Source organism: Myiozetetes cayanensis, unplaced genomic scaffold, assembly GCF_022539395.1.
Source record: "Myiozetetes cayanensis isolate MyiCay16 unplaced genomic scaffold, myiCay2020 scf1, whole genome shotgun sequence".
In the NCBI taxonomy this organism is placed as follows: domain Eukaryota; kingdom Metazoa; phylum Chordata; class Aves; order Passeriformes; family Tyrannidae; genus Myiozetetes; species Myiozetetes cayanensis.
The window spans coordinates 39,179,985-39,206,677 of NW_026086604.1; the positions used below are offsets into that span (position 1 = coordinate 39,179,985).

General features: G+C 37.4%; 1 protein-coding gene across 4 annotated transcripts in view; it reads left to right on the plus strand.

The window, feature by feature from the left end:
- ST18 (ST18 C2H2C-type zinc finger transcription factor) overlaps positions 1 to 26,693 on the plus strand; it is a 166,540-nt gene that overhangs the window by 133,475 nt on the left and 6,372 nt on the right. For all 4 annotated transcript variants that reach the window (XM_050328284.1, XM_050328293.1, XM_050328301.1 and 1 more), the window contains 8 exons: positions 6,809 to 7,054; positions 12,770 to 12,885; positions 16,158 to 16,220; positions 16,985 to 17,053; positions 22,077 to 22,139; positions 22,226 to 22,306; positions 23,342 to 23,563; positions 25,570 to 25,658. In XM_050328284.1, the coding sequence (XP_050184241.1) occupies positions 6,809 to 7,054; positions 12,770 to 12,885; positions 16,158 to 16,220; positions 16,985 to 17,053; positions 22,077 to 22,139; positions 22,226 to 22,306; positions 23,342 to 23,563; positions 25,570 to 25,658 (949 nt within the window). The remainder of the gene's footprint in view (positions 1 to 6,808; positions 7,055 to 12,769; positions 12,886 to 16,157; positions 16,221 to 16,984; positions 17,054 to 22,076; positions 22,140 to 22,225; positions 22,307 to 23,341; positions 23,564 to 25,569; positions 25,659 to 26,693) is intronic.

Below are 26,693 nucleotides of genomic sequence, written 5' to 3' on the forward strand. Positions count from 1 at the left end.
CATAACCCAAAGATTTTCTTCTATGTACCTGCTTCACAGTTGCCAAATCACAGGGAAGGATTGAATGGAAGTGAACATAATAGTAACGATATGGAGGGTCACTTGGGGCACATAGCTTGCTCCTTTTTCACAGCCAGGAATCCAGCCTAAAAGAAAATCACCTGCATACCTTGCTATCTGGCTGCCTCCACTTTTGCCAGACTTTCTGGAGGGCATACTGCTACAAAACATCTGACAGAAGAATCGGAATTAGCTTCTGGCCAAAACACAGACAAGTAAGCCCCAAACAGATTTGGTGTCCAAAACCACACAAAACCTATTTTAATTTGGTTTTGGATATTTATTACTTTGGATATTTTATTACTTGATCCTATAGGATTCAAACAAAAAAATTGTGGAATTAGGTTGCCAGACTCTCTTCAACGAAGATGCTTTCTAATTTTAAAATATGAAACAATAAAATAAGACTACTTTTAAAGAGACTACTAACTATTTATCAGTGTTTCTGAATTGTTTGCGGTGGATAGTGGCCAACAATGTAAACGTTTAGTTGCTAGAATAGCTTACAAATTTTTATATTAAAAAAAGAAATTCTCTTTATAGACTTAGTGTTTGAAGATAAATAGTGCAACGCATTAGTACAGAGTTAATTATTTCATTCTTCTATTCCATAGCACATGCATTCACCAGGTTTGAAATTACCTGTATGGGGTGTCTGTGTTCAGAGCCCCACAGTATTAGACCTCTCAGCCCTGCCCCTTGCCTCATTCTTTTGTTCCTTTGGGTAAGAAAACCTCATTAACATCGCTCCATACATTAAGAGATCAAAGCTCCTGACTTGTAAAGGTGTTTGTTGTTCTTTGAGCATCAGGCAGCCTCCCAGCAATCCAAGTCATAATACTTTGCAGATGGCAGGCTGAGTAGTGTTAGACCAAGGACATGTCAGACTGCAGAGGACTTCTTAGGCTTGCCGGAAATCCTTTGCAAGTTGCACAGTTGTCAGAAATGTAAAAATATTGTGCTTCTATTTTTTAAAAGCAGAACTTAAACTTCAAACATTTCAAGCAAGTGGCATTTTCTTGTATTTGCTCAAGGTGTGCATATGTTGTCTTGCTTAAACAGGTGGGAAAACACCAAAACACTTCTTAGCATAAGTGTTTCCAAAGTAATTTATTTTTTCTTTCTGTCTCTTAAATTTTGTTTCTTGACCTCCAGAGTGTTGTCTCTCTCTTAGAAGAAGTTGGATGGTTTATGCTCTACATATCAGTTCAAAAGGGGGAGTCTAAGACAACAAAAGTGAAAGTAAAGGGTAGGAAGGATAGAGAAGTCAGACTATATATTAATAGTACCATTGGTAAGCAAAAATTCTAAAGAGACCTAATGTACAAGGGGATCTGCCAAATATCCCAAGTTTAAAAATATTAATTTAAAATTGAAGCAATTTAAAGCATAAATTTATTCTGAAATGAGCAGTAATATGGATCCTAAAGCTTCTTTATTAATTATCTATCAGTTGCATAAAGAACACTAAGATCACCAGATACCTTGATGATTATTTTTTCTAAAATAATTAATCCCACATTAATGTGGGATTCAGCCTCCACCTAGGGATGCAGCAAACTGTTTCCCTGAATATAATCCCAATCAGTCAATTCTTATGCAGTCAGCACCCCAACCCAGTCTCCTGGTTGCATTTGATTTGCAGTTTATGTAGTTTCCTTCAGGTCCTTTTGAAGTCAACAGAAGGGCTCCCCTAGAAGGCCTATTCTGCAGCTTCTAGCACTGTGCAACAGTCTACATCATCATAACTTCCAGGGATCTCCCATTTACAGCCCTCACCACACACATCTCACAGAGGTAGCTGCAAGCAGTACAGCTTATCTGTATCCTCATCACTACTGCTTGCCAAATATTTTGTTGACTGTTTTGGTGTTTTTCCCACCTGTTCAGACAAAATGGCATATGCACACTATGCCTTGAAAGAAAACAAAAAAATGACACTTGCTAAAAATGTTTAAAGTTCAAAGTCTGTTTCTGAACAAAATTATGTCATCTCTCAACTCTTGGATATTGATGATTGTGATAATTACATCAATTATTTAAAAATGTAGTTAGTACTCAGCACGTTTGTCAGGCAGTACTTTACTCCAAATACATTAAAGCCTAAATACAGGATGAAAAATCGTCCAAAGAACCATCCTGTAATACTGCTGTGTATATTGCTCTCTCAGTACCTCCTTGGCTAGCTTTTTTTAATTTGTGAACTGCTCTGGACTGAAATTGAGACTCCATTTTTGTCTCAGATGTTACTGGTCTGTTAAAAGTTTTCTTGTTTTGACTCAAATTAGTATTTTAATTTGCTGCAGAAGGAGTAAATTGCTTAAATTAAAGTGTGAAGAGTTGAGGACCAGGTGGATGTGTTTTTGTTGGCTGGGTATAGAAAAGACTGTTATTATTATTATTATTATAGAAAAGACTGTACTCTTTTGGATGGACTTGCATTAAGAAGAGTATTCATACACATGGCAAGATATAAGTCTCAAAGTTACTCCCAATGCCAGAACTTAAGAGCTTGTCTGAGCTTTTCAAACCAGACTGAACTGCTAGGGGGAATGCAAAATCATTGGTCTTGTTGTTTCTTTGGATTTACTTAGTAGTATTAAATTGTATGGCTGATACCAACCAAAGAATACATAAAATCCCTTATATGATACAATCTCCCTAATGTCACAGGTTTGAAATAAGATCCATGCAGACACCATAATTTACTCTTTCTGATCCATCTATGAGATAAAGCTTAACTTGTAATCATTACTGGAGAATATTAAATGTTGTGAGCGATACGATGGACCAAAAACATACAGAAAATTCAGGAGAAATTTACCACGAAAAACCACAATCTTTTATTGTCCTAGCTGTTGTAGTACAGTTCTAAGGACAACACTTAATGAAGTACTAGAAAATATTCTGCAATATTTATTTCGTAAAATAAAGGAGGCTGAGAAAGATTGACTTTAAAGTACAAAGCACTTGGAGAGGATGGAGATAATTTTTTGTTTACTACTAGAGTACTATTTGTACCTTATTTTTTTTCACTGAATAGATCCTGGAATAAAGAAAATGTGCTCTGATCATTTTTCTCTCATTTTTTATTCTGGAATCCTTTTACCAGCTGCTTTACCAGTAAAACCTGTGGCGGTGATTGCACTGTCACTGATGTGGTAGTAGATAAGAAGTAACCTGAATTTAATTACCATGTGTATCTTCTCACACTCAGTGATTTTTCTTCATTGCTTCAGTGGATATTTTCCTGGTATACAACAGTATAAATGTGAATAAGATCAAAATTAGGGTCCAAAGATTTACACAGCTGCAAACTAATACTAGTTAGGAAATAATAAGATACACTTGCACCTTTGTTTTGCTTACATTTTTAAGGAAGAGTCATAACAGTTTACATTGTTTTAGTAGCTACATTTTAAATATGTCATGATAAATGGATAAATATAGGCCTGTTCACACATGCACAAGAGTCAACAGTAATAAGATCTTGCCTCCACTGAGAACACTGTGCTTAGCCCGAGCTAAGCAGAGTAAGAGCCATTTTCTGTCAACATGTCATAGGACTGCTCTAGCATTTTTTGCCATTTGCCATTTTTTTGTCTTTTTACTTCCATTTTAAAATTGATATAAAAATAAATGTGGTAAAACAAGCAAAGGAGACATATTGAGAGGAGGATGAGAGTAGGAATACAAACTTGAGCAGTAACTCCGACTTCCTTCTTTTTACTCTGCCATTTGGAGTGTGCTATGAAGGCAGCAAAGCAATAGCTCTTTTATAACATTCTGAATAAAAAGCCATGCTGTAAACGTGTGATCCATCCTGCAGTGGGCAAAGGGGGAAATTTTCCCCATGACTTTATTTAATTGTTGTGTGGATCTGTGAACTCACTTAAACCCCATCTGCACGCTACTTCACAAACACACAACCCAGCTTTCCCTGATCAGAATTAGGTACGTGTTGGACCACCCAACTTCTATATGAATTTCAGGAAAGTGTCGAGAAAGCTTTAAATATCCATGTTAGGAAATGTTCTACTTATCAGCCAGAGCTCCTTGTGGAGGCTAATGGTATCTGTTTCTCGAAGGCAATGATTTTCTGATATTGTTCTATGATAAGTTGCATTGAGGAAGGGACCTCGATTGGTTTTTGTCCTTTTTGTTGTTGCTGTTGCCTTCTGACTAGTTGATATTTTGTCAGTGACAGAGAATCTGCACTATTTATGGGTTTTGCACTATAAAACTACCACAACCCAGTCACATGGCTTCCTTTCCTAAGCCATCTGTCACAGAGGTCTGGAATTTTATGTGAATGTTGGTTGTGCAGACTTAACCCAAGTTTTTTTATTATGAAAAATGTCAGCAACTACAATATTTAGCATTTTACTTTACATTGGTCATTAAACTTGATTACTGTAGCTCTGTTTCATTGCTATAGTTACATATCAACTAGGAAGCCAAAAAACACTGGGGTGATCATGGCAGAGCTGTATTGTCATATCCTGGAGTGTGCACTTGGCACTGATATAGTTAATATCTTGGGTTTTTGTAACTAAGGTTTATTAATGCTGGTATAAAAATGTATTTGATATTATACAGATGGCATAAGATGTTGTGGTTAGTAAGTTATTATCCAGGATAAGCTGCACTGTCAAATTCAGGGCTTAAAACTATCACAGGAGATTAAACTATTTACTAAAAAGGGGCAGAAAGATATAACCAAAGCGTCTTAGTATGAACATATTAGAAGTGTATTTACTTCCCATAAATATAATAAAACATCTCTCTTTTTAAGCTGTATGATTGAAAATGTGAACTTTGCTATGTGGGAGAAGCAAACATAAGCAGTGCCTGAGTTTCTGAACCAAGGGGCAAGCAGATGGCTTGGTAGTGCTTCGGTCTAGGTGGGCATCTGTGTTAGGCTCATGGATACAAAATGGAGTCAGGCTGTCTGAGTGAGGAGAGGTTGTTGGGCCCTAAATTTTCATCTTCTACTGAAGTTTTCTGTCTGATTAAAAGATTTACCTTTAGTTTGAGTCCTCACTGGTAGTGGTAGAAGACAGGGCTGCGTCATGCTTTCACCCTTAGTCCAACTACAGTGGCCATGTCACACTTTCAGCACAGGGGGAGAATTCCCTGTTTCACCACAACTGGTTTTAAGAGACTTGAGCAAGGACAAGTTTCACTACCCTATCTTTAACGACTTAATCGTTAACTAATCATCAAACCCCAGCAATATTTATTGGGAAGAAAGACAAAGGGACTCTTTCTGCCAGTGTCTTCCTGAGGAAGAGGTCTAAGAAAGATGAAAAACTTGCCCCCTCAGCATATTTGTCTCTTTTCTGTTTACAACACAACTTCTAGGTGATTCACTTACACTATTAGTTTACTTTTAAATTTCTTAAGGTAGGAAATCTTGGTTTATATTACTATCTCCTACAATTATACAGCATCTACCATATCTAGCCCCAAATTTCCAAGTGCTATCTAAGCTTTGTGGTTATACAAATAAAAAATAGTAGTGATGGCAATAACAGGAAGGCAAAGAGCAGTGTTAATTAAAGCATTCTGTGTGTAGATCTAGGACACTGCTATTTATCTCCATAGTCTTTAAATGTTTTCCACCTTATTCAGGTCAACACACTGAACTAGACTACCGAATGCTCCTCCAGAAGCCATCTTTCATCTCTTCCCCTACTTCACTTCAGTAATTATTGGCAACAGCAAGGACTAGTCTTGTATTCATCCCTATATAAAAAATACGTCAATTTACAGATTAACATATTGAGCATGAAGGGAAATTTTTTGTTGCTTCCATTAGTAAGCTGCACTTTCAGCAGCTTTTTATCATTCCAAGAAGAGGAGTTTGTTGCCTTTTTCTGGGATCACACAGGATGAGGCAGGACAGTGAGGTTTCCTTTTCTTGTTCTTCAAGTGCAAGAAGCACTTGCCCCTTGCGAGCAGGAGCTGATATGAGAGCTTCTGACAGATTGGAAAGAAAAATTGTGTCTCTCCCCAGACTGCACACACCTCTACAATTAGAGGCTGCTCTTTGCTGTACTTTCCAGGTAGCAAAGGCTTTGTTAAGTCATGCAGGAGGTATCCATCAGGGAGAACCTCCTCAAGATCCTCCTGTACCTCCCAGTGTAGTGGTCTCAGTGCATACCTGTGCCTTAGTGGCCTAGTCAAATTATGATTAAGGTAATATATTATTTTAAGTGTTGTAGAAAACCCCAGTGAAAATTTCTCCTATTGTATTACTTTTAGACATATTTCTTTCCCCCTCCTTTTCCCCCCATGATGCAGATGTTGTAATGTTTCCAGGGTGTGGGGGGAAGGGAGGATATATAATAGTAATGCTGTTGATGACCTAAACAATGCATTAATGCTTTTAACTGTGAATTGGGGTCATAGTTCTCTGTAAGAGTGAAAAGATCAAGAAGATTTAAAGCTAAACTTTTTTTAAATAAAACTAGATTTAGGGTGTATAGGTTATGGTTTAAGGCATCTTATTTAAATTCTACTTACTATGTTTAAGCTGAGATGCAGGACACCATTACTGAAGCTACCCTTAAGTCTGCCTAAGGGTTGGACATTAACTGACATAAATCGAAAAGCTGGGTTTAGATTCAGATAAATTTAAATAAAAGCGTGCATTTATATTTATCCTTTAAAAGCACCACATGGTTATTTTACAGCCTTACCATGTCCATATCTAAACATGTCTCTATTTCCTGTTGCATGTCAGGGAGCTGAGATAGAAGTGGATGAAAATGGCACTCTGGATTTGAGCATGAAAAAGAATCGCAGCCAAGACAAAGTTATGCCTCTCACTTCTTCCAGCACAGCACTTCCCACTCCTTCCTCTTCTCCTTTCAAAGCAAGCAGCATCCTGGTAAATGCAGCCTTCTACCAGGCTCTTTGTGAACAGGAAGGCTGGGATACACCAATCAACTACAGCAAGACCCATGGCAGGAAAGAAGAAGAAAAAGAGGTATTTTTTCAGTTTCTGAGTGACTTTTTCCCTTGAATGAGGGACCATATGATGGTCTTAGGGACCATCTAGTGCAGTTTAAAGGGAATAAATTTCCACAGGTAGAGGTTTGTGAACATTGAGCTGGTTTTAGTGGTCTCTTGGATATGGCATAAAAAAATCATCACTCACTTTGAAAAATCTTGCTCTCAGAGCCTACTTGTTAATGTCTATAAGTGTCTAAGATAAGGGAATCAAAGGTATCCATCATTAGAGATTGCTTTTTGAATTTTGTTTCTAATGGTTCAGTCCTGTAGCACATACACCCAAATGGACCAGGGATCACTTGGTAAAAAGAAAAACAAACCAAAAAAACCCTGAACAAACAAAATAAAACCACGGCAGTTCTTTCACATTGAAACAAAAAGTAATTTCTCCACACCAACTCTTCATAACTCTGGATAACTCATTATCTAAGCATTTAAACGCAGGCTTAGAACCTTGCCTGCAATATTCTTTCAGTGGAAAACTTTTTATTACATTTAACATACTTCAAGAAATTTCTGCCAGTAAGCTTTAGATCTCCAACTTGACACTTCTATGACTAATCTTCTGGAGTGCCACTTCCAACTCAATAACTGTCTTGATTTTGGTTTTGTTTCTGTTTTACTCTTTCATATCTGTTTACCCTGTGTTGACAACAAAGCAGCATAGTCTACTTAGGTCTTTCCTTCTTATTCCTCTGTCGTGCTGGCAAGTCTGGATTTATTCATTAATCTTGAGCTTGACTGTCAGAACATGGACTGCTTGCATTTTTCTTATATCAGGAAAGGACCATCAGATCTTAAAAATCTGATAAGATAAAATCCTGGTAATTAACATGGACAATTTACAGTTTTCTGAAACAGACTAAAAGATGTCCAATTAGGAGGTTTTATATAGCCTCAAATACTTTACTCCCCATTTGGTTTTATATACAAAATAAGAACATTTGAACATTATATTTATTATGAAATTACCTTTTGTTGAAATATCAGAACTGACACTAGGTTTTAGTATTTAGGGTTGAGATTAGGGGACCCAGGCCTTAATTCCAAAACCACCCAGAATTAGAAGACAATTCAGTTGTGTGAACAAGAAAAATCAATCAACACTGGGTAGTCCATTACAATGTGACTGCTGAAAAAGCTTACATTTCTTGGAGGCTGGGTTGTCTTGAAGAGCCCTTTGTAGTGTCCTCTTTGGGACTAATGATGGTTCTCAGCTCACCAGTGAGAGTACAATCCCTGTTATCAGGGTGTTGGAATGGGTTTGACACGAGGCAGGAGAGCTGGGGACTCAGGCTCTTCCCCATTCATGCTGCAAAACGAGCAAGCTTTGAGGGGACTGGCTGCCTCTCAGGGGATCAATAGGTGTCACAGGCTTGGCTGGGGGCCTGTCAGGACGCTCCTCCTCCCTGCTGCCACCACAGCTCAGCAGAAGAGCCAAGGCAGGAGCACCTCCACATGCCCACCACCCATGGTTAGCTTTTGGAAGGCTGTGATGGGTGCCTGGTTCTTTCCCTGCCCAGTACAGGGAGCTGGAGGCAACTAAACTACACGATAGGACATAATGGTCTGATGCACTCAGGCACTGCTGCCCCTTGCACTCAGTGCTTTGACATGGTGCAGTTTGTCCCTAATTGAAGATCTGGCCTCAGATCTCTGCTGTGAGCTTTTGCCATCCCAGGGAGCCTTGATATGTCCAGTGATGTCAAGGCCAGAGGCTCTGTTTTCAAAATCAAGACTGGCAGCTATCCTCACGCTAAGAAAATGACTGATTATATCTATTTCTAATTCATTGTTATCTGGTTCATATGCACAACAGTTGCTTAATTTTGGTGGCAATTTCCAGAAAATATTGTCTCTCTCTTTCTCAGCAAAATAGCCTGTCCAGATGCCCCCTTAAAAAAAAAAATCTGAATTTGGAAAAAGCTCAAAATCTCTCCAAAAGGAAAGCGCCGAGAAATAACTAGAGCCGTCAGTTAGTTCAACTGTCAATTCTCCAAAGATTTCAGGGCTTAAAAATGTTAAAAGTGCCAGATGCTATTATCTGTTATTCATGTTACCATTATGTTCTGGTCTTTGCTGAAATCAATATAAACTTCCATCTGTACGTTAATGGAGTATCATTGCTTGCTTGCTTTCTGTAGTGTGCATGTATGAATATACACATGCTCTTTGCAGGAAATAGTGGTGTTTGGACTGATGGGACTGGTCCTGATTTTTCTTTAGTCTGGAATTTGTTAGATTTTTGATGGCATTTAACTGTAGATCCATTGAAATGAGAAAAGAAAAAATTATGCATACAGCTTGACTTGACTAGCTGTGACAACAATCGTCTAACACACCAGAAAGAGGGAAGTGCTAAAGGTGTTTTCCCAAAGAAAAACCTCTCTAAAGCTCATTAGCTGGAGAAGCACACAAGCCAAGACATGATGCTCTACTCTCAGTCTTAGGTGCAGAGGATCAAGTATTATTTGATCTTTATTTCTGATCTTCTGTATTTCAGACAGATGCAACCCCTTTTGGGCCACATGTAGTGACGTAGAAATTCTGTCCTAGAAAGGCAGAATTTCAGTATTTTTTGCCAGATTTCCTTTGCACTGTGCTACTTTTGCAGCTTCTACATATCTGGAGATTTCATGCTGCTTGAGTAATACCAAGTGGTCCTCAAGATGCTGAGACTCTGCTGAAGAAGTCACCTGTTTAAATGTCTATATACCTCTCTCATTCTGGGAAATATACTAAGGATTGTTAACTAGGAAAAAAACCTGTATTCACACTTTGTTCCTTATTAGATTTTTTATTTTTTCAAAAGAGGAGTTACCATAAAATTGTTGATGTTTCTGTATGCATGTATGTGTGTATAGCTATCCATAGCTATCCGTTTTAAAAAATTACAAATCTTAATAACTCAATTCAGGAAATTTACAATTAAGATTTGGGAAAAAAAATTCAATGTAGAAAATGAAAATACTTCAATTCTAAACCCTCTAGTATCAGTTATACTCGTGGCTGTAGCACTCACGTCAGTCCTCATTGTTAAATCTTATTTTTGTTAAATGGCTCAGTGAAACATCATTAATGAAGCTGTGAACTGCAATACTGTAGCATTTTGTCAAGCCTTGATATACAAAATTCTCCATCAGTCTACTCTGTGAAATAGGTATCAGACAGTGACATGATGGAAAACTCAAGCAAACACAAGTTTCTGGTCCATCATCAGCAAAATATCAAGAGATATCTTTCGTGTGAGATAAAGAACACAAGTTACATATATGAAAATATTAATATATCCTGCAGCCCAAACAGTTGTGGCTGTTCTGGTGTGCTGCGGGTGCCTCCTGAAGTCCGTCACACAGCTCAGGATCGCAGTGGAGTGTCAGAGGGGTCTTTCCATCACCTTTTACTCCAGACTTCTCTCAGTTCTACATCTGAAGAGTGGAAGAGGCTGATGTAGGCCCCAGTTTTGATGCAGAGTTAGGATCCAGCCAAGGCATGCGTTGAATTTTTAGAAACACATCATTAGTCCTCAGTTCAGTGATACAGATGTAGCCTGTCAGTTAGTTGTTAGACAGGAAACTGATAAGGTGGCCTTCCTTAACCTCCATTAAATTAAGACAAAACCATTTTACCTGTGTTTTTTGGAGTTATTTTTACATCTGATCCCTTCCAGCTGGCAACAGAGGGTTACATTTTGTTGGCTTTTTGGGGAGCTTTTGATTTTACAGTAACATACTAATGATGATCCCTGCTTGCATTTGTGTGTATGTAAGAAAGGTAGTTCAGAACTTGTGGACAGCAGTAGTCAGGAGTTCAAATCCACATTCTGCAGCTTGCAGGGGCAAAAATGCCACCATATGCCACTGGAACCAAGATTGAACTCAACTTTGAAAATGTGTCTTTGAAGTTTCTTGAGTCTTGAACAAAGCTGACATCCATTTTTCCAGATTTGTATTTTAGCATTTTAGTTTCCATGTTTGGAGGACTTTCAACCATTTATTATTTCTGTACTAACATTTTGTCAAGACCTTTCATAATTTTTTTCTCTAATGCTCTTTATATGAAGTTTTCCTTTAGAAATAAAATTCTAAAAACCTGAAACATATGAGGGGTTTTTTATTTATTTAAAATAATTACTAGATAATTACTGTGAAAGAGTGTTTATGAAAGCTGAAGAAATCTATTTTTGCCTTCTATATTTGTAGCAGATTAGATTATTCCCAAACAAACTAACCCCACAAATGTGGTTGCAAAAATCGGTAGTAATCGATGTAGCAATAATATGGCATCGTTTCTATATGTATGGGTAGTGTGAGCTTCAGTAGACTGTAGGTAGCCAGTAGCAGAAAGTAGAAGCAAGTCATATTGAGGATCCAGCCTCCAAACAGGCAAAGATGAGCTGCCAGAATTGAGGACCATATGGAAGCTTTATCAGAAGAAACACCCCTGCAGAGCTTACAAGTCCCATTAGGCAGAATCTCCCTTTTCAGTCCAGATTCTACTCAGCCCTCCGCTCTGTGTTAACAGCTCTGCAGACATCCCTGTCCCTCTGTCCTGGCACGTTTGTCAGCTGCACAAGCCCAGAGCATCTGTAGCACCAGCCCCATGAGTTTAGCAGGAGCTGGGACCTTCTCCTTTCAACCACAGGTGGTGGTTTCTGCTCCCACAGATGGTAATCTCTGGGCAATACCTATCTGAGTATTGGAATGGAATCACAGAACCAGCATGAAGTCCCAGAAGGGATTAATAGAGGTTTGATAATTGATGCTATAGGCTTTAGAATAGCCTATAAAATAGCCACATAGCATCCCTCCAGAAAGGAAATACTTATCTTTCATAAGAATAATGATAATTGAAGGCATTAAGTCTCAAAAGAGTATAAACCAAACTCTTTTGAAGTAATTGAAGAGTTTTTCAGAAAACAAAAATGTAATTTCCTTTCAGGACTCCAAATTTCCAAAATTCCTTCCCAAGGGAGTCAGTGCTCATGGTTCATACCATTCACCAAACAGCCCAGCAGCAGTGATGATTTTAATATACAACTACTGGAAATCAAGAACTATCCTTAGCAGCCTCCTACTAAGAAAACTTCCAAGTGGTTTTGTTCTCATGATTTTTATTTTAGCAAGAATCTGCTCTTTGAATAAGATAACAAGCCATTCCACTCTACAGATCTAAAAAGCTTTGCATTTACATATGCTTATGTAAAATAGTAATTTTTTTAAAAATTTATGGTTGCAACTTTATAATTCACAATACAATGGTCCTCATATCAACTGTATACAAAACTCAGAGATGTACTTACACAAAAAAAATCAAGAAAATACTTGCCAAAGTCTTGTTTGCTTCTGTATATTCAGCAACCATTTTTATTTTCTCTATGTACTTTTCTTTGGTCTTTATCACCATTTTATAAATTGAAACTCCATTTTCCCTATGTACAACTTAAACCAGCATCTGCCTTCAGAAATGCTTTCATATTTTTAGAAGTCAACCTATTAGAACCTGAAATTATGATGTACTAAGCTTTCTTCATTTGTCTCCATTATTTCTTTTTTATTTCTCTTTAATTTATATATATTTTTAAAAGTTTTACAAGAGATTTTCTTCTTGCCCTGGCAAATTATTTCTTGAATGTATGGGAGGACTTGAAGAGAGAAACCTTTTGTCACATTCTCATCTAACATTTCAGAAAGATCCAGTGAACTCTCCAGAAAACATGGAGGAAAAGAAGTATCCAGGAGATGTCTCCATGCCGAGTCCTAAACCCAAGCTCCATTCAAGAGATCTCAAAAAGGAACTCATCACGTGAGTCACAAAAACTGCTACATTTTCCTTTACCTCGGTAAAGACTGACTCCACTGTTGTTCTGACTTCTTGTTTGGGGCAGATTTGTAGGAGCTGAGCGGGGAGACTTGCACAGTTCGCTGCAGGTAGTTATTTCCACACTGAGGGTAAGCAACTGGATAGGCATGAGGTTTGGAGCTGAGACAAGCCAGGGTGCGCCTGGGGGTATGGACAGATTAATGACTGACATTACAGTGGGTGCTACTCCTTATTCTTCGGATAGCTAGGTAACAAGTGGGCTCTTTCTACAAAACACACAGTTTCATAGCATGCTACAGATGGGCTGTGTTTATGATGACATAATTAAATAAACTTTAATTGAACAACTATCACCATAGATTTGCTGTTGAGAGCTTGTGTAGAGGTGGTCAGGATTTCTCAGACAGAAAACATGCAGAGTTCATAAAAAGACAAAACACAAGACAGAAACTACCCCAGGGGTTTTTCCAACCTGTAGGAAATCTATGTTTATGTCCTTCATCTGCTTACTTCAAAGAAGAGTTTCTTATTCTGTCCTGCTGAAAATCCAGTGGATGCCCAAATTCACACCCCGGGAGAATAGGCTAATACTCTCTTTCCCTAAGTACTGAGACACGCTTGTTCTGTCTTAAATACCAAAGTTTTTGTATCTAAAATGAAAATAAATTGTCAAACCTTTCTGCATGCAATAGCTTGTTTCAGTTTAAATTGTTCATTAAAATTTTTCCAAGCTAAATTGTTCATAAAATCGACCCATAACACTGCTCACTTTTTAAAATCTCATCTAGGCTCTTCACAAAACTCCTTTGGGTTCATGTCAACATCATTTTGATACCAACACAGTTTTCACTGTACTAGTCAATGAGGACTCAACAATCCTTTTAGTCCCAAACCAGAATAGGTCTCTCTAGACAAGTGTGGTCTGCATCACTTAGTGATGAGAGTCTATAACATATCACTGCAGGCTCACCCATAAATGAACGAGTCACATCCTAGCAAACTTCTTCCTACTCTCCAGACTCAGTGGCACTGAAACAGTTAGATCTGCCTCTGTCTCTAGAATTTACATTTCCCTGGGGCAAGCTGCTGTGAAGAGCGATTCTTTCCCCTCATGTCATGCAGTCTGCATGTTGTCTACTCACCACATTATATCTGCAGTTGTAGTTCATGACCTAAATTGCTACAGGTCAGGTTTGTTTTGCCTCTTCTTCTAAAACAAATGCATACAAAAATCACTGAGAGTTTATTTGCTGGAGACTAATGGCTTTTCTTTTGGAATATTTATTCCTTTGTGATATTGACCTGTTTTGAGATGTCTGTAAAATACTCTTCTACTCTCCTCAATAATAACATACTAGGGCAATGATCAGCTTACAGTGGTTTTACTATATTATTTTGAAACAATGAGTAGAAATAGGTATTGAAAATGTAGTTGTGCAGAAAATTAAACAAGAAGTAGTTTTAATTTATCAGAAGAATCTATAGGTAATATAGAGATCAGACTGTGTTTCTATGACCCCATTAAGCTCAGAAATCGTACAGAACATTCAGTACAGTTGGCTCCATCATGAGGAAGCTTTTAAAATGACATAAGCACTTGCAGAGAGAAATTTTCTAACGTGGTTAACTCAGTTGCACTGAAATGTTGTTCGATACCTCCTTCTAGCATTGCTTTCTATTTTTCCTATGTTAATTCTGTTGCCCATAAGTGCATTGCTCTGGTTGAAATGGGCTGTGAAAATGAGGCTGATGTCTTCCTAAGGCTTTTTTACAGATTTGAAAAACTATCTAGCATTCTACCACTCAGAGAAAATAGCCAGGTGAGCTTCTCAGGCACCCCTTGCTCATTAGCATGGAGCACTAGATAACATTTTTTGTACAGCACCTGCCTGCCTTTTTTATCCATGTGCCCAGTGAAAGAAAAACAGTTCTCTTTAAGGATTGGTGTCAGGGTATTTTAAAGTACTGTTCAAATATGTATTTAATTCACCTTCTCCTTCATATGCAAGTTGCATTTCTTGATATCTTTGCCCTTTTGTAGAGGAGTATATCCCAATTTGATAAATTAATTCAGTGTTATGACTGAAGAAGGGTTGAGGAAAAACAGAAACTCTACCATCTTCTCCAGGTCAAGCATGCCTCCATCTCTTGGCCTCTGTTCTGTTAAATGTGCATCACTGTCCTGGTTCCAGCCTGGACAGGGTTAATTTTGGCAGTAGCCAAAAGAAGGCATGGCTAGGATCTGGAGGTTATTCTATACCACCTCACATCATTGCTGGGGACAGGGGAAAGGAAGGAAGACTCCCCTGAGGAGAAAGGATTCTTTCCGGCAGAGTGTGGTGGAGGGAACAGAGGGGTAATGCCAATTCTGAGCAATCGTGTGACTTCTTGGCCTATCTTGTACACTCTGTTATTTGTTCCTGTTACTATTAATCTTCTTATCTCGTTGCTGTTTTTGGTAAATTGTTCTTTTCTCGATCCGTGATTTGCACCTTTTTTGCCTCCAGTTCTCCTCTCCAGCTCACTGAAGGGGGAGAGGAAAAGGGTGGAGGCAAGCAAACATCACAGTGTTTGGAGAATCTAAGTGGGAAACACTGAATTGGGGAGTACTATTCCTAAATCACAACAACCACGTTTGTATCACTTCTCAGTTAAGCTGAGAAACATCTTGAAAAACTTATGTGCTTATTCTGAACTTCACTTGTGTCAGCTTGAGGTGCTTTCCATTCTACAAGCAACCATAACACCAAATTTCTCACTTGTATCAGCAAATAAATACTGGATGTGTTTCTAAAGAGAGTCCCTTGTTTCAGTCAGAAGTCAAGGAATTATTTTGAATATAACGGTCCTCTGGTCTTTGTTATACAGGAGGTCAGATCAGAAAATTCAGCACTAATGTTTATGAACTGCTGTCAACATTTCTCAACAATAATGAAATTGACTTTTTAATAACCCACATTGTAACCAAAACATCTATGCAAAGCATGGTGGTATAACACTGCATTGATAAAAAATAAGGTTTTGACTTATTTGCATTGTGGAAATAGGAAAAATTCTTTTCATCTGTGCTTCAAGTAATAATTAAAATATCGGAGTGACATTTTGCAAGTTTTCTGCAGCGTCATGAAAGTGTTGAAATGTGTAATGATGAACGCGATTGCCCTACAGGTCGTCACATAATTCACTGCTGTGTATGATGTGCTACATGGCATATTATACATACTCTAATTTCTCATTGCTTCTTCTTTGCATAGCTGTCCAACTCCAGGATGTGATGGTAGCGGTCATGTAACAGGAAACTATGCCTCACACCGCAGGTAAGAAACAACAGGAAATAGAGCTGCTTTTAGCTAATGAACGTTTAGTTAATGAACGTTTAGTTAACGAACGTTTTTGTGCTAACCACGGATAAGCATCCAAAAGTAATTTGCAGAAAATAGTCCATGCAGAAATGTGCCTGTTTTTCCTGGTTTTGTTATATTTGTGAACATGTGGACTCAAAACACTGATGCAGAGTTAAGCAGCACATGCTTATTAGTGTAGCTGCATTTCTTAGCTGAGACCTGTAGATAAGTCCTTTAGTAAAGTTGTCATTTCTCTAAGTGTACAAGCAGTCTCTACTCAGATGCTGTTGCATGTGATTATAAATGAGACTTATGCATCTCTATGAATGGCTTTGAAATTCATAGATCTGCTATTATACCCTGAGGATACTTTCCTCAGAATAGCCTACTGTCAACCTAGGGGTTGCAACAATAATTTCCTTCTCTTCCCTTGGGAGCAGAATGGAAGCATTTTCTGTCTTTACCAACCATGTGGACCAGATCCTCTACCTGTCCTTCATGTAGGAAACATAAAAGATGAACTCTGTGTACCATTGCCTCCTCATGCTAAGTTTTACTGGAGTAGAAACCTTTATACCTAACTAGACAATTTTTTCCAGTTATTTAAGAACCACAGTCTTATATTAGAGGGTATCTTTTTACACATTATAAGTCATAGATTATCTAGAGGTTACTGTTTTAGGAAAAAATAAATGTTTTGGTTTAGTAAAATATTACACATAGAATTTTCTTTTCAGTGTTTCTGGGTGCCCATTAGCTGACAAGACATTAAAATCCCTTATGGCTGCTAATTCTCAGGAGCTCAAGTAAGTATTGAAAATTGTGCAAATGTTATTGTTTTTTACCTTCAATCAATATGTTCCCTATGTTATTTGAAATGCTCTGAGAGCAATGTCAAATATTTGTCTGAAATGTGAATTGGTTTGAAAGCTTTTGAGTGAAATAAAGTTTACTTTTCTCCATTTGTTGTTCTTCATTCTTGTACCCTTTCATTTTCATGAATTAACCAGGACCTGGAGGAAAAAATTGTAAACACTAAGAGAGATGCAGCTCTCCCAGTATTTCTGAATCAGAGAGAAATAGAAAATGTTTAACATGTAAGAGTGATCTGGCAAAAAACTCAGCCTGATCCAGATAGAATAAATTAGAATTATTTATTTAGAAATAAATCTACTTAGAATAAATCTAAAAATGAGACCAGAATTACTGCAAAAAATTTTTTTTATTATTCACTACCCTATACTATGAGTTTAATATCACTGAAGCAGACATCAAGTCATATGATTTTGTGCTGGCATAATTCTCACCACGAAATGTCACTTACAAAAGGACTGTGCAGGCTCTGCTATATAGACAGATGTATAGGGACATATGAATATTTCAAAAATCTGCAGTCAAGAGAGGCACTGGCAACCAGTCATCTAGTTATTGAATTGGCTTCGTCAATAAGGATGTGGGGAAAAGGAAAGGGTAATTAGAGTTCTTTCATAGCTTTCCCTCTGCAACTTGTAAATTGGATCCCATGATAGATGGCTTGGAAAAACTCATGAATGCATGATAAAAGGGGAGAATCCCATGACTGTCCTTTCTGTCCTTTAGGTTCATCCCTAGTCCAGATGGAACATAAAGTCTGGTCATGGCACTATAATGCTTTTGAATGGTGTTAATAGCAGGAGTAACTACATTTAGGTTTGACTCAGCGTTTGTCTTCCCCAGATCAAATGTTAGCAGTCTTATTCCTTAGTCTGACAACTTGAATTATAAATGAAATGCTGAACTGATGGTATCTATGGAGTTGGACATACAGGAGATGCAGCAAAATGGCAAAGGAAGGCTGTTTATACAGAAAACTGTCCAAAGCAGTTCCCAAAGCCAGTAGGTAAACTGGTAGACTGGCACAATGCTTCATTTTTTGACATCACTGATTCAAAAGGTATAAAATTTAGGTTCAGTTGGTTTTAAAAGAGAAGAACAAGAAGCAAGGAACTGACTTGTGAAAATGCTGACAAATTTGAAATAATTTGCTGAGTCATATATATTTGTCCCTGCTTTTATTGGCTTTCTGCCATACAGAGACACTCACACAAATATTTTGAATAGTTGCTCCTCATGCACCACCACCCCCCCTCCATTCATGTGTGAATAAGTAAATTTGCATACCAATATGGTTATTTTTGCACTAAAGCTTCTAGAGTTTTGGTCATGCCATAAGGAAAGAGGAGCAACAGCATATGACTTAAATGACAAACTGCACACTGTACGCCATGTATAATAAGTGAGTTGTGAAAGACAAAGTCAAAGTTCATGGACATTTCACAGACAGAAATATGTTGCATAACGCACTTAGCATTTAATTTCAATTAACTAGAAAAAGAGCAAAAATCAAAATCTGTTCACAGACAATTCGCAAAAGGAAAAAGAGCTAAATAAAATTATTTTCCACAAATGTACCACCTTATTTTAGCTTCTTGCAATCATAGTTCAGGTGAAATTTTGAACAAAACTCTGCCTTTAGTTAAAAGAAATCTTATGCCAAAACCTGCAATCATGCTTGCACTGTATAGAATACCGTAGTGATATCAATAGTTAATTTCAGTATTGCTATGTGAGTAGAGGGCATAAATGCTCATAGAATCAGGCCAGGAAAGTACCCTCATGTAGTTAGGCATGAATATGAAAAAGCTGTGTATTTTTTTCCAAATGTTATTCATGTTTAATTTGCCAGAATCAAGATACGATTTTGGCTTTAATTATCAATCTCTATGCCAGCAAAGATACAAGGCTTGCATGTGATCCACAGTTTGGAAATAAGGAAGATCTGCTCAGAAAGTGGGCCTTTGAGTCAGATTCAAGAAAATTTTTATCTGAGGATTCTTGCTGCTCAGAGTGATCTGAGGTGGTCAATTTAAAACATACTGAACTTGATGATGACTCAGATTTTAAAGCTATGAGGGATAATTGTGGCTAATATCTTATTTCACCAAAGGCTTATCAAGCCTTAAAGAATCTTAAATGTGTACTTTAGAGAGATACTTACTTGCAGTTCAGAAACTCTGAGAAATAGGTGGTCAGTCTTAGACAAGTTTTTACAGTGGTTAAATGAGACTCTAGCAGTTCTTCTAGAAATATTTCACACAAAACATTGATACTGATACATATTCCATAGGCAGCATGATGTATTTCAGTTAATGGTTTTCTCAGCTGATCTCAATGGGTTTGCCTTAACTACTGTTCATATCCTACACTCCCTGTGAGCTTTTGAGGGATCGAAAGAACCAGAAATTTACCTAGTTGTAGTTCATCTTCCTAAAGATAAAACAGTCCTCTGGAAGAAGGGGACAAAATAGCAGGTACTCAATGCACATTTGCAAGTATTTATATATTAAATTAATGACAGTTTTTATTTTTGAAGAACAAATTTGGATGAATTGTAAAAGAATTTGTAACCTATACCCACTTGAGGGTTCACATCTTTTATTTTGTCCTCCTGAGGCCTCTGGCCCTTCAACATAAATCTGGTTTTCTTGGCTTTGCACAGGAATCCATTACAGAGAGTACAACTCCCTAAGTTGTACTCTGAGTTGAACTCACCAATTCAAACTCATCAGCCAGATAAAAGCTGATGAAGATCAAGAGTATTACTGACTGTAAGGCAATGCGTTGTTTATATATCTTTTGTTGTGGAATTTCACAACTGATACAAAGATATAACCAATATTTGGAAAACCCAACCCAGTGGTCAAGCTTAAGAGTCTTGCTAATGAAGCTTTTTACTGATTTGTCAGTAGTCCACCTGAAATATCACCTTATAATTCCATCAGTATTTGTAATATCTCAGTCTCAAATCTTTAATGACCTCAAGAATAGCTTGTATTGCAATCTGGTTGTGAAATCTGTCTGCTGCCAGAAGTGATAAATACAGATGGGGTGATTCAAAATTTAGTTCAGTGTCTTTTTTTACATTCACAACTCTCAGGCTCTCAGATCCGAGTATTTCACACGAAGAGCTTTTACTGAATAAAGTCCACCTCCAGTGTATGCAAACAGCTCTTCTATCTGTGATCATCTGATAAAACAAGTAGCCAAAATTAATATCCATGGTATTTGGCAGGTGTTCTGGATTTACTTGTGAGCATTCACACTCTCCAGACATCTGCCCTTGCTGCCTGCTCCACATGACATTGTGCCCAGTCCTTGTCCCACACTCAGATAGGGCAACATTTAGTGCTATACAGTCGAGCATATCTGGCACTCCGCAACCCACACCTCTACCTTTGCTGTCAGTGTGAGGCATGTCATTCTGCCAAAATATTTTGTTCACAAAATGTCATCATGAAATGTTTTGACATTATCTTTTAAAATAAAAGTCACCCCTTTCTTCATTTGAAATTATTTGCTGAATTCTACTTGAATCCATGAATAAATTTGTTCATGTCCAAAAGAAATCAGATTTTTGACAAATTAATTGTTCTCAGAAAACTAGTGTTAAATATTCTGTGAAGATATGCACCTGCATACTCAGATGTGCTATTATAGTTATATTTGTAGGTGTTTTCCATGGCAGCCTACCAATGACTAGATGAAATCACTCATCTCTTCAACTCAGGATTCAGTAACAACTGACACTCTTAAGAGCATATTGAAAAATGGAAGTTTCCTTAATGGTTCAGTACAATATTATTTGGCACAATTTTTTCTGTTACTCTGATGCACTGTAAAAATCATAGCATTTCAAAGTCCCTTGGGGTGCTTAGTATAAGAACTTTGTGCTGTATAATACAGAAGCATAGAAAAGGCTAGCATAGCTTATAAAGGTAAATATTTTTGGTGCTGCTTTGTATGCTGAGGTGTGTTTCTCTTCTCTGAAAAAATGCAAACCAAACCACCCCGCATACATAAAATGTCCTTAAATGGAAGAAAAAACAAAAAAACACCCCCCCCCCACACACACAAAAACAAACAAAACAAAACAAAAAAAATCAACCAAGCAAACAAACAAACAAAACCACTCTGAACTTCTGAGATAGAAAGTGTTACCAGTAAGGTCCTGCTCCAAACTCCACAGAAGTCAGTGGAAAGACCTACTGACTCCAGCTGGCTTTTGGAGCACTTTATATAATACCGTAGTGATATCAATAGTTAATTTCAGTATTGCTATGTTCTTCACATATGAACAGCAGAGCAAGAAGTCCACCCTGCCAGACCACTGGTAGAAACACAGTAACAGGCAGGTTTGTTTCTCTTTATTGTGTGGATGTTTCAGTATTAAACATTCATAATTGGAAAGCCTTGTTTGTTGCACACACACACACACACACAAACCCCTGAACTATGAGACATAAGCATAATCCAATTGCCCAGCTGAATACTCAATTGAATCTTGTGCTAGAAAGTGATGGTCCCGTGGTATGCCTACAGTGCTAGAACATACAAATTATTAAATTCAAATTCTGGCTATCAGCTACTGATGCTCCAAAGCAGAACTGCTTCTCTGCTTCCATTTCCCATTCTGTAAATACTGGCAAAGTGCTTATTTATATCTGTACCTGAAAACATCATAAAAATAACAAACTCACACGTAGCCGTAAATTTACAAATCGATGTATATCAAGCTGCATTTTTTTTTCTTTTTGTAACTTTGATTCTTTACAAGGAAAAATGTTTGATGCAGTGTTATAAACTACTTAAATTTACACAATATATGCAATATTTTTCACGGTCCTTACTAAAACTGTTATTAAAAAAAAATAAAAAAATAAAAGCCACCCCAAAAAGGAGCCTCCTCATTTTTGAGGCCATATTTTGTAAGCTTCCTGTATTGTTCCATAGGTGCCCAACACCTGGCTGTGATGGTTCTGGCCACGTAACAGGGAACTATGCATCCCACAGAAGGTAAAACCCATCCCATCACATGGGGCTGCAGTGCTCAGGGTTCTCAGCTAGCAGCAGGTGGCTTTTATTCTGTGTGCTTCTTTCAGCTTATCTGGTTGTCCTCGTGCCAGGAAAGGAGGTATCAAAGTGACTCCTACCAAGGAAGAAAAAGAAGATCCTGAACTTAAGTGAGTACAGAAACAGTGATCCACCAACAGTGGAGGGGGGTAAATAGCCCGTAAAAGTTAAGGACTTGAGGGATCATAGGGAGATGTCCCAGTTAATCTGAACCATGTGAGAACAGTGTTTAGAATTGGAACCAGACCAAGTGTTTCTGTTTCTAATGAAGTAGGTGGAATCCATCACCGAGGAGACTGAACAGTGAGAAAGGATTGCTATATCTGTTTGCATTGGTCCAATTATTTTAAAGAGTGCTATGGAAATGCCACCTAATTGAAAAATTTGGCAAAATGAAGGAAAATTATTACTGCCTGAGGTGAAACATGTCAGCTAATTAAATCAGAGTGACACCTTCAAAATATGTCCCAGAGAACTTAAATATATCTAAGTCTCATGTCTTTATGTACAAATTAGAATTTCACTTAAAGTGGAAGCTCAGCAGTGATTCACTACATCCCTGGCTTGAATGTACATTCCATTAAAATCTGTAATTTACAACTACCAGCATGTAAATGTGAAGACTAAGTTGCTTGCAATGTTGTCCTTAATACTTGCTAATGAAACATGAGAAACTGCATAATGCTGACAGAGCAGGTCAAGAAATCCCTATCCTTTCTTTGTAAATATTTGCATGGGTTTGCATAGAAGTTTCCCAGGTATAGAACCCACCCTCTGCTTCATAACAGAAACCTAGACAGAGGGGAGAGAATGTTGGCCTTCCATACACTTGAAGAAGTGTGATTTATTGCCTACAATAGAATTTTAATTTTCTTTTCAGGTAAAAAACTATCTAAATGAATGTTTTATTTTCTTAGCATCTACAACTGTATTTTAAATTTTCCTATCTTAAGATCAGCTGGACCTCCATAGCTCAGCTTGCCAGGAATTGGATGATCAGGTACAGTGTGCCACCAGGGACCAAGTCTTAATCCATTAATGCAAAGCAGCAGTGGCAGCTGGAATTGTTTTCTCAGAGTTTCTTGGGACTGTCTTTGCCTGCTCTCTCCAGCGAAAACAGGGATTCTTTTGCTGTGTTTCTGTAGATGTCCAGTGATAGGCTGTGATGGCCAAGGTCACATATCAGGTAAATACACTTCTCATCGCACTGCTTCTGGTTGTCCTTTGGCTGCCAAGAGACAGAAGGAGAGTCCCGTCAATGGGTCTTCACTATCCTGGAAACTGAACAAACAAGAGCTGCCACACTGTCCTTTGCCAGGCTGCAACGGGCTGGGTCATGTTAATAATGTTTTTGTCACCCACAGAAGGTATAACTTTGTGTTTTCTCTTCTCATTTTTCCTTAACATTCCACTGTTGAATTGGCAACGTGCGAGGTTAGAGTCAGAATAAACTGTGTTGAAGTCTTTTGAGTAGCAACATGGTTTACATTGCAGCTAGATATAAAACAGAATTACTCTGAGAGACTTAAACTTTTATGTCTTTTTCTATGTTCCCATTGCAGCATGACTTTCCAAGGTCTTCAGATTAGCACAGTGCCTACACAGTTTAAAATTAAATAAAGTTCTTTCCTAGGGAAATATGGATTTGTATCTGCATATCTTTAAAAGAAAATGGAAATATCATTTAAATGTCACCAGAAAAGTTTTAGCCTAAAGGCATTCATTTAGTCTTTCTACCAGTGGACAAGTTGTTTTCATAAACTTTGTATTTAAACAGCTAGAGCACACATAAAAAAAAATTAAGCATGCAGAACTTACATGGATTAAAAAAGTTTGAAGTTATGACAATCTTACAAAGAAAATTATTCTTACAAAGAAGGAGTCACACATATAACCAATAACAATAAACACCATCTATCACTGTGAAAACGTTAGTATACCCTGACTGTATTCAATCAATATTATTCAAAGAATTTGCCTATAATATCTGAATTAATATCTGCCAAGTTTAGTTTTCTATCTTTAACAGGAATTAAGTCTGCATTCTCTGTCTCCTTCACTTTCTTTCTAACACTCTGAACCAACTTCTCCAACACAAGAATGTCCGAAGTGACTTGAATAAATTCAGAGTCAAATGTTATCCTAATTTTATGATTTACATCCCATGTTAAAGTCTTTACATTAGGACACTATTGTGAATTGCAGCTAATTAAGCAAGTAGCATAAATAGTATTTTAGCTGGTGGTAACTACGAGTACAGATAACTTCTGTCCTACATAAGGCTGAATAACACTCAAGATGTTACAAGCAAATATAGCTTTGCGATATGATACCCTTTCCTCGGACATTTGAAACCTAACAAGTAAGTCAGGCTTTGAGACAATCTTCCAGTTAGCTATCTGCTCTGGGCAGAGATAATAAGCAGTAATTTTGAGCTGAAGAAGTAGCATCTTTCCCTGTATAGCTTTCAGCTAAACCAACAAAAGCTTGCTTGCTTTTGAATTATTTTTTTTCCAATGTGGAAATGCCATGTCTCTTAGGATTTTTGTTTTTTATTTTTACACACACACACAAAAGTCAACCATTTTCCTGTGGAACAAAATTTTACTTCACTCCTTACTTGGCTACATCTGAATACAAATCCTTCTGCCAGTTCTTCAGCATATGGGTATTTCTTCCTTGTTATTTATAAAGATAGTACTAAGGCAGTGCAATTCATCTTAGCCCTTTAGTGGGCTATAAAAATTGCCTCAGATAATTACCAGCTGATGAAATTGTAAGCTTTGAAATAGCAAAATGTAATTTAATGTGAACAGTGGTTAAAAAGCAAACTGACTATATAATAGAACCATTCCAAAAACCTATTACAGCCTATAGGGTACATCCAGAGTTATTATTGTATTGATCATTATTATGTATCAACAAAATGATCCAATAATTGTGCACCATGGAAATCATCCTATTAACTAAATTTTTTTAGGATAGTAAACTTGCCATTTCAAAGGACCATACTGCCCCTCTCCTCTGGAGCACAGTCCCCCAATAAAAACAATTCATAAGCATTGGAACTTCAAGAATTCTGTAAATGCGTCTTCACATAACTTAACTGTAGCTGCCATTGTTATTTTGATTATTTTGAAATATGCTTAAAAGTTGTTTACTTAGAGGTTGAGACTTCTGTACCAATTTTCAAGCTAGAATATACAGTTAAATGGCTCTTTACGAGTTATGTCATTCCCCGAAGCTATACTATAATGGAGATACTGATGTGACCTTAGGTACAGAGGTCTGTCCAAGTGCATGATAATATTGCCTGAAAGGATTGTTGCCATTTTCAAGTGGGTGCTAATGTTTTTTTTCCTATCCGTTTCAGCCTGTCTGGTTGTCCTCTGAATGCACAAACCATAAAAAAGGGCAAAATTTCAGAAGAATTAATGACTATCAAGCTTAAAGCAAGTGGCGGTAAGGAGATTTGTAAAAGATGATGACATTTATTTAGATAGAAGGGCCCTGACTCCCATTTATACTTATGCCCCTTTATGCCATTCTGGCATTAATTCTCACTACTTTCAGTTGTCCCTAGTAATAAAAAATCTTGAATAATAAAAATCTTTTCCTGAGAGATTAAAAAATTGTTCTCATTTACATCATGATAAACCAACATTGAGGTTATTGTCTTGTCTGAGAGCATTATTTTTTTTATTTGGATATGCTTTCAATACTGTTGTTATTAATAAATTATTAGTTGCAAATCAGGAGGACTTAGCTAGCTAATGGCTAAGGTGAGAAGGGAGAAATATTGTGATCAGAAAGTGACTCATCTCCCTAACTTGAATACTACATGGTTTATTATCTATGCAGTGCTTAGGCAATTTTACTAACCCAAGTGCAAAGCAACAATTATCAAAGAGTTACAGGTAGAAATGTGCAGGAGTCTCGTTTCTTATACAATGTGCTTTAGAAAGTTGAGCATTGAGCCATGATTCAGGAAACTTAGTCTTTAGCCTCCAAATGCTGAGCAAAATGGTTGTGTTACTGCTTACACGTTTCCTAAGGTGGCTCCCCAGCAGACTCAGTTCAGGGCTCTAGGTTTTAACAACTGTGGCACAAGTCTCCAGGCAGAGTTGGTCTCAAAGTGATGCTAAGCAGAAAGACCAACATGTATTGCCAGCAGCTATAACTGCTCTGTATTTTTCAGGACAAGACTTCCATTAAAGAGCTGGGTTTGGGGTTTGTTTTGTTTTGTTTTGTTTGATTTGTTGTTTTTTTTTCCTATCTAACTTGTTGCAATGTAAAATTTACCTTCCTTTTTTTTTTTTTCTGTAATTCTTATTAGTTTTCTGATTATTTCCCTTTTGTTGTTACTTAATCTTCACTATTTATCAGATATAACTAAGGCTATGCTTACTGAAGTAATTCTGCTCAGAGATTTGCCCCCACAGAAATTCTTGCAAGATCAGAAGCAAGTATAGATGAGCTTATTAAAGTCAGCAATTA